Source organism: Oreochromis aureus, linkage group 16, assembly GCF_013358895.1.
Source record: "Oreochromis aureus strain Israel breed Guangdong linkage group 16, ZZ_aureus, whole genome shotgun sequence".
Taxonomy (NCBI): Eukaryota; Metazoa; Chordata; class Actinopteri; order Cichliformes; family Cichlidae; genus Oreochromis; species Oreochromis aureus.
In genome coordinates, this window is record NC_052957.1 from 26,020,807 (window position 1) to 26,030,728 (window position 9,922).

The following is a 9,922-nucleotide window of genomic DNA, read 5'->3' on the forward strand; positions in this document are numbered from 1 at the left end:
ACAGGAGTTAGAAAGACTAATATTTTAAGCTACTTTAAAAAAGAGTATAAAATCATGCATAAACGCAATGCAGTAGATGACCAGAGCTTAATTTTAGACTACATAGGTTCAAAATAAAATGCCAACATTGAAAAGAAAACTTTGAAGTATGTGCAAAAAATTACGACTCACTCCTAAAGTCATGCTGAAGTAAATCTGTTGATTTTGATAAATGCTCAGGAAATGTATACACCAGAACTTGTCAATGGTGTTGTGCCCTGAGTGAAGTTTAGATTTCTGATACTTTCATAATCTTCAGGATCCTGAATCAATACGCTTGAATTCAAAAATTGTCTAAGAAGGAATAAATGGTTCTGCTCTTTCTTGTGAAGTAACAATTAAATTTCAGTTACAGAATTATTTTAGTGACAGTGTCTAAGATTCATTTTGATTCAGTATTTCCAAAAAAATTTTTACTTTAATAATCCTAAACAGCAGGAAAAAAAAATTCTGTAAATACCCCTACTGGTCACAGCAGATGGTTGCCCCTCCCTGAGCTTGGTTCTGCCGGATGTTTCTTCCTGGTAAAAGGGAGTTTTTTTCTTTCCACTGTTGCCAATTGGTTGTCTCACTGCTGGTGTTGTCTGTTATTACTGTTGGGTCTTTACCTTGCAATATAAAGTGCCTTGAGGTGATTGTTGTTGTGATTTAATGCAATGTAAATAAATTGAATTCATTGAAATATTACGGCTCCATATTATCTGGATATAGTTTCTCAGTTTTTCACGCTGATCTTTTTTTTTTTTTTTTTTTTTTTTTCCATGTATTTATCTCTCCCTGTCATTCTGAAGGAACTAAATACTGGAAAAGTACAAATCCATCAATCCATAATGTTGGGATCATCTTTGGGCAGCACTCCCACCTCTCCAATCCCAGGCCACTGTCCAAGCCCTGATTGCCAGTCAGATGGTCATTCTTCTGTTGTTCTCCTGCATCAGTACCCTCCATGCTGGGTAACCCAGGCACAGTGTGACCTTGCCCAGGCAGAGGCAGAGCTGCGCAGGCTGCAGGAGCATCATGAAACTGAGACTGAATCTGTAAAGCGTGGTGTAGAGCGAGCTATTCTGGGAGCACGCAGAGAAGAGCAGCGCCTGCTGGAGAGGGTGGAGCAGGACCATCGGGACACTCAGCAGCGTCTAGACCAGATCCAGCGGGAGAACGTGGCAGCAGCCCGGGTCAGCCAGTCCCTGTTGGACCAGCGGCTTTGTAAATTGGCAGAACTGAAAAAGCAGATTCAGGAATTGGGTCAATCAGTTGTAAAGGACAATGGGCCAAGCCAGAACCCACTGCTGAAGGAGATTTCAGAGTTCCTACAACCATGGGAAATCTCAGTTTCTCTAAAGAAAGTGAACTTCAAACCCAGCTCACAACCGAATGCTGTCACCTTTGGAGATATTCGTGTTCAAGAACAAAGCCTTTGCCTGCATGCTGGAGGTTGTGGGCCACAAGGACAGCCATGTGCTCTTCATTCACAAGAGATGCTCTGTGAAGACACAAACTATCAAGGTTCTGGAAAAGAGAAGAGCACCCAAGGACAGGGACTTATTTCACCAACTGGCAGGGTTGTTAGAAAGATCAGCCTTTCTAACCGGGGTGATCTAGAATCAGAGGGAAAAAAGCACTCTTCTGCAAAGATATGTCACTGCGAACAGGCCGACTGGGAATCATCTCAGGAAGATGAGGTAGAATCAGTTTCCTTCCAGCCACAAGGTGAGGACGTATTTTTGGCTGTACCAACAGTTCTTAAAAAATTGGACACGGAAGACGAGGACAAGATGTACAAGATAAACAAGAATGGGAAACCTTACTCACCAAGGAATACGAGGAAATGGCTAACTGTGGCCTCCAGTAGGAAGCCAAACCTTTTACCTGAACAAAAACAGCAGCATATAAAGCTTAGTCAGTGCTTAAGTTTAGACGGTCAAGATGGAGATAAGGGAAGAGTTGGTCAAGATTCCAATTATAGACTTTTAAGATACTGCAACAGTTCCCTAACATCTCAAAGAGAACCTTCAGCCAGCCAAAGCTGCCTAGACCTCACCTCCAGGGGTCGACCACCCTCTTGCCTCAGCCAGTCTTCTGATGAACACTCTCTAGGGACGCTCGGTGACTCTGGCCGAGCACCGTCACCAACAGACAGCCTTGATTCTAGCTATACTTTCATCGTTAGCCCATCTCATGACTACAGTATGAACAGAGGCTCTTTGAATTACAGTTGCCGTTTATCAAAGTCTGCAGTGGACTTGACTCACAAGACGCGCCCATTGATTACTAGTGGGCCAATTGAGCAAGGAGTATGGGGGATTAGGGGCAGCAACTTCAAGACGAGCTTCACCTCAACCTCGCCGACTCTCAGAAGGAAATTGAAAGCCTCTGACATAGGGCAGACCTTCTCGTTGCCTTCCTACAGAGGTCACAATATTTTACACCAGCCACAGAAACAGGCCACAGCTGCTGGATCAAAACAACCTCCTGTGGCTAGGTCTTTATCCCTGTCTGTTATAGATGGTTCCTGTACAACAGAACTGGAGGCAAAAAAGTGGGGCAGAGGACAAAGAAGACAGCAAGCACTGGTGGAGTTAGAGGAGGAGTGTGACTTGTCTTCCACAGAATTTAACCCCAAAGGTGTCCATCTCATTGGACAATTTGGAAAGCAAGGTTCAGGTCGAGCTGATCTTACCCTGCCAAGTGGTATTTATGCTACACCGCAGGGTCAGCTCTTTATAGTGGACTGTGGAAATGCACGCATTCAGGTAGGTGTTATACAACTCAAACATGTGCAAAATATTGTTTTCAGTGTGGGAAATGAAATTGTCAATGAGGTTATAATTGAATTTCAACTCTGAAACAGGTGACTGATGCTCGTGGAAATGTCCTCCAACAAGTGAGCTCTCCAACTGCTGGTGGCTCTGACAGACGGTGTAGGAACTACTTTGACATTGCGGTCAATGCTAAGGGTCTGATTGCAATAAGCTGTGCAGCAGAAAGAGCTCTTCTTGTGTTCAGCAGGCACGGCCGACTGCTCCAGACCTTTGGAGGGTCTGGGTTCGGCTCTGCAAAAGATGAACTGGAAGCTCCCAGGGGTGTGACTGTAACCAGGCTGGATGAATTCCTGGTAGCTGATATCCGAAAAGGTACCCTCATTGCCCTAAAGCTTGACCCCAAGACAGGCTCCCGTCTTGAACGCACAGTGGTAACTGGATTCCACCGACCGTACTTAGTGGCAGCTTGCTTGAGCTCAGGCATGGTGGCTGTATCCGAGAGGGGCAATGAAACTGGTCGTGTACCTTGCGTCAAAGTTCTGGAGCCAAGCTGGAACACAGTTAGAGTTTTGGGTGTATGTGCAGGAATGGGACCTGTCCTGACCTGTCCCTGGGGTATCTGTATAGATACAGATGGTAATGTTTTGGTAGCAGATTGGGGGGAGCAGCACAGAATCCTTTTATACCCAGCACAGGGAGTGGGTTGGCCCATAATAAACCAGGGTTTGAGTAGTCCACGTGGCCTATCCTTGCTACCTGATGGCCAACTTGCAGTGTCAGATAGCATGCATCATTGCATTAAGATATACCAGTACAAAGCACCCCAGGACTAGAAAAAGTGTGCTGATATTAAGAAAAAGAACCCTAAAGTACAGCACTGTAAGCTGATAAATGATGCATTCGTGTTTGGCCCAGCTGCACCTATAAAAATCAAATGTCTGCCTGGATTTGTAGGCCAAAGGCTGCATCCATAATAAAAGCAAAGACTATGAAGCTAAGCTACAAAGAGAAAGGAAAGAAAAGCTATCTGGTGTTGCACTAGGCAGTGAGTGTTCCTTGTGTCATTTTTAGTTTGTTGTTGTTTAGCTGCTTTGAAGTGTTCAGGGTCAAGTAGAATTGCTGTTTGTTTGCTGTCTGTTGTTTGTAGATTAGAGTTCAGTCACAGTCTGCACAATGTCTGTGTTGATCTGTGTGCTGCTCAGTTTTCTACCAAAGCTGCTAACCCGCAGGCATGAGCACAGGCTAGTATTTACTCATGCATAAATTTAATAAAGCTATCTAATCCAGCACAAATATGAATGGACTCGCATTCATTAACATAATATTATTGCAGTTTTAAAAAAGTAGAGAATTTGTACTTTCTTATCCAGTGTGGCATTTTTATTTTCAAGTGATACAAAGAGAAGGGTGTCTGTGTTTCAAATACATCTTGTCACAATTGGATTCGGTGATTCCTGCAAATTCTACAGTTTTTCATGCTGTCACTGATTTTTACTGACAACGAGTTAAGCTCTGTGGCTCTTTTTCAGTCCACCCACTCCCTTCTTGCACAGCAGCATCTGTCAGCAGTGGAACCCGACTGTCAGCCAAGTTTTCTTTTGTGAGATGTGGCTGTTTGTAGCAGATGTTTTATTCGGCAGACGATTGTCCGTTTGGGATAGGGTAAAAGCGTGAAATTATTAAGAACATTTGCATTTGCTTTTTACAGCTGAGAGATTTTCTTTTGCAGCACCCTGTGGACATATACAGGTCAGGCATAACATTATGACTTCGGACTTGTTTGTCCAGCACATCACAGATGGGAAGATTGGATTGAGATCTGGGGAATTTAGAGGCCAAGTCAACACCTTATCCGGTCATCGGGTCATCCACGTGCTGTAAAAGAAAACATGATTCATCAGATTAGGTCACCATCTTCCATTGCTCTGTGGTCAAGTTCTGCTCACATGCCCATTGTGTTATTTTCAGTAGTGGACATGGGTCAGCGTGGCCATCCTGACTGGTCTGCGGCTATGCACTGCCACACACAACAAACTGCAATGCTCTGTGAATTCTGACACCTTTCTATCAGAACCAGAATTCACTTTTTCGGCAGTTTGAGCTACAGTAACTCGTCTTTGGGTTCAGACCACATGGGCCAGCCTTCCCTCCTCACACGTGACCCTTTCACTGATTCACCATTTCCTTTCCTGGACCATTTTTGACATATACTGACCACTGCAGACCAGAAACACCCCAAAGAGCTGCAGTCTTGGAGATGATCTGACTCAGTTGTCTAGCCATCACAGTTTGGCCCTGGTCAGTCGAAGACCCATATCGATTGGAACTGATAGCTTTAACCTAAATATTGTCCAAAGGCTGAGCTTGCTGGATAGATGTATCTGCAAAGGAGGCAATCTTCTGCCAACCTTACAAGTTAAAGGAATGAAAAATGGGTGGAGAAATGGAAGTGTGAATCATTGCACCAAAACTTAAAAATTCTAAACAGAGTTCTGTAAAAGTTGTCTCTTTAACCTCCTAAGACCCGAACTCTTCCATGGCATGCATTTTTAATTTCTCTTTGATATTTGGGCATATTGGGACCCGATGAATGTAAAAACAAAGAGTCACCAGATTTTTCTTTTACCCGATTTTTGTTGATTTTATGAGGATATTCGTTTTAAATTTTGATGAAACAGAGGCAGTATAATGTCCTCGTAAGTGGATATCAGGCCCTTGTAGAGCAAAATTTAGTATTTTGGTCTAGACAACCCAAAATGTGATGTCCACATATGTGGACGCCAGGTCCTAGGAGGTTAAGATTTAAGATGAGTTTTTTTTCTTTTTTTACCCCCTGATGTTAACATTATGACGTTCTGCAGGTTTTAAAACTATTGGGATGTATATACATCCCTAAATTCAACACTAAGACTAATACCATTTTCACCATCATTGTTCTTATTTCAGTGCATGTTTACATAATTTTTACATTTGTTCTTAATAATTATTAATAAATCAACACTCGTTTTATTGTTGAGTTGCTGCTTTTACTGAAGTTACCTGGGATTTTTTTCTTCCTCAGAAGCCTTTCTGTCATGATACAGTCACTAGGGAACAGAGAGGTTGGAGAACATGGCATGACCAAATTACTGCAACTCTGTGCACTAAAACTGCAATCTGCCTTTGAAATGGTTTCTTTGAAGACGGGGACCAGAGTTGCCATCTTCACAATGACTTTGTTGTGCTGATAAAATGGCAGTAAGACTGAGTCAGCCTGCTCAGTCCTATTGCCTCAGAGTTTGTGATTGAATGGGTCTATGAACTCTGATAAATAAGTAAAAGTGCTGTTTGTTGCTGTCTACATGCATAACTAGTTCGATTCAGACTCCAGCTAGAGGCTCCACAAATACTGATGTACTTGCTGCCTTATGGTAAAATAACATAGATGCTCAGAAACCTTGAGAGCATCTTGAGACACCTGCAGACGAGTTGCATGGATCAGCACAGGCTGCCTGAGATTCATGGTAGTTAGTTGATTAAAGCAGACAACATGACGGCTATTTTTGGAAAACTTGGTCAACTTGTATGCTCTTTGCAAGTCAGACCAGTGCAGTCACCATGTGATTGAAAGCGGTTGCCCAGTGGTTGAGGGTTTTGAACACTCAACCTCTGAGCAACGAGAACTTGGAGGAAGCAGTCGACAGAAATAATTTCACTGCAGTCACTGATTTTTTTTTTCTTCCTTTCCTTATCACAAGGTTTTAAATCCCGTTTTTCTCTCTAGTGTGTCTGAGCCATTAGATTAAGCCATGAAATGTCAAGACAGATTTAATACATAAAAAGGTACAAAAAGGTTTCATCTGTCATCTTTTTTTAACTTCATGTCTTTGGGTCTCTCTAGTTTTGATGATTTTCCATGTTAATGATATTAAAATGTAAGGAGGAAAAGTTGTGTGATCTTCATTGGGATTCAGTAGTCCACTGAATCCTGCTAATATCTTGTATTAACTTCAGGTTGTCTACAATATTAAAAGTTGACATAAACACAGTGTTCGGTTCACAATAGCGTAAACTAGATCTTCCACAGCATGAATAAATATGGGGTTTGTGTCTTTTTGTGAATTTAAAAACCAATATAGACTATGGATTTTACACTCAGAGCTCAGTAAAATTCAGCAGTAAACCCAACACAATTATGATTTTATTTGTGGTGAAAATTAATAGAATGAACTTGCACAGAGAAAGAAGTGAAGGAGGACCCTCTCGCGTCTAACGCCTACTTATTTGTATCCGTTGCCAAGTGAAGAATAACATGAGGGCTCTGTTTGCATTTTAAGTCAATTTCCTGCACATCTGAGATACTCATGCCAACCTCTCCACAGATCAAACTCCCCCTCACTCCTCCCCAGCTGTTTATCAGTACTCTTCTCTCAATGCGGGCTTCACAACTCGAAAATGTCGTGATTGCTTGGCAGAGAATGACACATGCTCTCTGCACACATTCTGTACATTTCGAACTGAGTGAAAATCACTTTCAGGAGTGTCTGTTAGACAACCAGCGGTGCAGTATGGTCATCGTGTCCGGTCATACAAGGGGGGAAAAATGGCACAATGATGTCAAGCATTTGTTGAAAGGTTGATACCACAGTAATTGCTCATACACAGTAAATGTAGGGTGTGTAGTTCTTGCAGAAGCTCAGTGTCAAATGAAGTTTGTGTTTGTGTGACACCATCCTCCAGCACCGGTTTTTATGTCCTGTTAGACTGCCTCTTTCTTACAGCCACTAAGTAACCTCTTTTTTGGTAGTGTTTCCTGAATTTTGGTCCTTTACCCATCTTATCAGAGAAAAGAGCATTTTGGTTTCTAAATGGTAAATACAATACTTTTGTTAACCTCCACAAATTAAAGCTGAAACTTTAACTCCACTGTGATAGCGTAGAGACGCAAAATTACTCTACATCTCTCAAAGATAGCGGCCAAATCCAACATTCAAATTAAATACACATTTGCATGGAAGTCAGTGGCATTTCCCTGCCACTGCCACTAGATGTTACTAAAGGGACTTGGTTGATTAATGGGGTAACTTTAAAGACATGCCATGGATTTTATCTGCAGACATACCATTTCCTCTCCTCTCTGTTAACTGCAACTCAAGCTCTTCAGAACGAATCTTCCTGTTTCTGTCTCTGTAGCTCCACCTGTTTCCCACGAGCTGTTTCCTAGCCAATCAACTATCCTGTTTCTCCATTGTTCTTCACTCAGCGAGCTTCCTTGTTTCCTAGCCAGCTGGCTATCTTGTCATCCAGCTTTCCTGTTCCTCATTTGATGCACCCCATTTCCCAGTTCACTTGTCCCAGTATTTTGTCAGTTACATTTTATTTACAATGCGTCAATGAAACTCCATGACCTACCACACCTGCAGCACTCTTAGTGAGCATGTTAAATTATAAAATCAAGGAAGTAAATAAATTTTAAACCTGTAAGTTCGAACAGTGTTTTAAATGCACATCAATTCATTTATATGAGAGTATGGTAACCTTGTGGTCGCTGTATAGTCTGCAAGGATGTTGTTATGCAGCTGTGGAGGAATTATGGAAATGAGCCAGCTCCTACACACAAAATAGCATAAAACAATAGAAGATTAACAGATTAGTGAGACCATTTGTAAAATATAAAAAAGCTCACTGTGTCTCTTTCTTATAGTCCTGGAGAAATTCTCAGTATTAGTGTGTTATTCAAGCTTCTGTTCATAACTTACATTTTGCCCTCAAGTAGCTTTAAGGTTCTGGAAATCATTATTCCATGTGGCTCAGAGTTTCATTAAAATACTTCACTCAACAAGGTTCACATGCAGAGCACAAGTTTTTAGTGACCCACAATGCTTTTAATCCTGCATATGCATTTGATCCTTTTAAATGTTACACCCTTAAAAAAAAATCACATTAAGTTTGCTTTTGTGCTGACTTTATATGAAATTGTGTACAGTGATTTTTATTTTCCTTTGTTGGAAAAGCAGCGTGCTAACTGTTCCAGCTTCTCTGTAAAGCAGCAGGAGTAGTATGGCTTCTCTATGGAAACGCGCAATGTTTTCAAGCTGTTCCATTTTCTTCGTCAGCCAGCCTGTAGATAGTGTCGACTCTTGCATTAAAATAACCGTTTTGCTCGTAGCGCTTTTTAAGGCTGACACTTCACACCAAGAAATAACTTTTCTAAATCCTCTTAAGCGTGGAAACAAATGCAGATGAGGGAAAAATAATTAGCCCTGCAAAGACTGCTCTCCCAGCGTATCGGTTGTTTTCGACATAGTTAAGAATTCAGACAGTGTGACATTTTGTTCTTGGCTTTAGAAAGCCGGGAATAAGTTTTGTCCCAAACAACATGGAGCTCTTCCCTCCAACCTTCCTAAAACAATCAGATGGGAACACTAAATAGGCGTCTAATAAAAGTAGTGAACAGAAGCTTCTTATCATAAAGGAGCTAACATGAGGCGATTGTTAGGACTCATGCCTGAATTGTGCTTCTGCATTGAATCTATGTAGAGCCTGCGATGTAGTACACAGCTAGCAGCACCAGCATTTATACTTCTAAAGAGGTGCATGTCAGGTTACAAAGTGGTTAATACAAAGAAATACAAATCAACTGCGATGATGAATGTTAATTAGAGCCTGCTGGGAACAACTTGGCTCCCGGCATTTAAGTGGATCTTACTTTTTCATGTACCACCTACCTAAACACTGTAGCTAACCAAGCACACTGATACATAGCAGCAGCTCGACGCACCCTACCACACATCAATAAGTGCTCAGGGAACCAACCAAAGAGCCCAAGGCATCCACTTGGCCTCCAAACTCCAAAACATTTGATAGCAATATTGCAGTTGCTACAGATTTCAGATGCTGCGCCTCACAAAAACGTTGAGAATCGCCATGAGCTGCGTTTGGTCCCTTCTACAGTTTCAAGTGTGTCCAAAATCATTTGGCTTCATAATCCCAGGTGGCCAGCATCATCCCGCAGCCAGACTTTCATCTCTGCACGATGCAACCACATCAGAAGCCATCTGTGACATTTAGCTGCAAAAGTGCTTGAAATGCAGCTACAGTAAAAGTATAAAATACACGAAGAACCACACAGAACAAGGGTG

At 41.9% G+C, this 9,922-nt stretch overlaps 1 protein-coding gene across 1 annotated transcript; it reads left to right on the forward strand.

Annotated features, from left to right (window-relative positions):
- Positions 1-2,177: 2,177 nt before the first annotated feature.
- On the forward strand, positions 2,178-4,085 carry LOC120433643 (E3 ubiquitin-protein ligase TRIM32). Its single transcript, XM_039600241.1, has 2 exons — positions 2,178-2,792; positions 2,891-4,085. Exons 1-2 carry the CDS (start codon positions 2,229-2,231, stop codon positions 3,632-3,634), a joined length of 1,308 nt encoding a protein of 435 aa, XP_039456175.1. The 5' UTR covers positions 2,178-2,228; the 3' UTR covers positions 3,635-4,085.
- Positions 4,086-9,922: the final 5,837 nt, after the last annotated feature.

Excerpts from the sequence above, each read along its gene's own strand:
- LOC120433643 (XM_039600241.1), top strand. The coding sequence starts at position 2,229 with ATGAACAGAGGCTCTTTGAATTACAGTTGCCGTTTATCAAAGTCTGCA. Across the intron at positions 2,793-2,890 it reads GTGGAAATGCACGCATTCAG|GTGACTGATGCTCGTGGAAA; the intron begins GTAGGTGTTATA and ends ACTCTGAAACAG.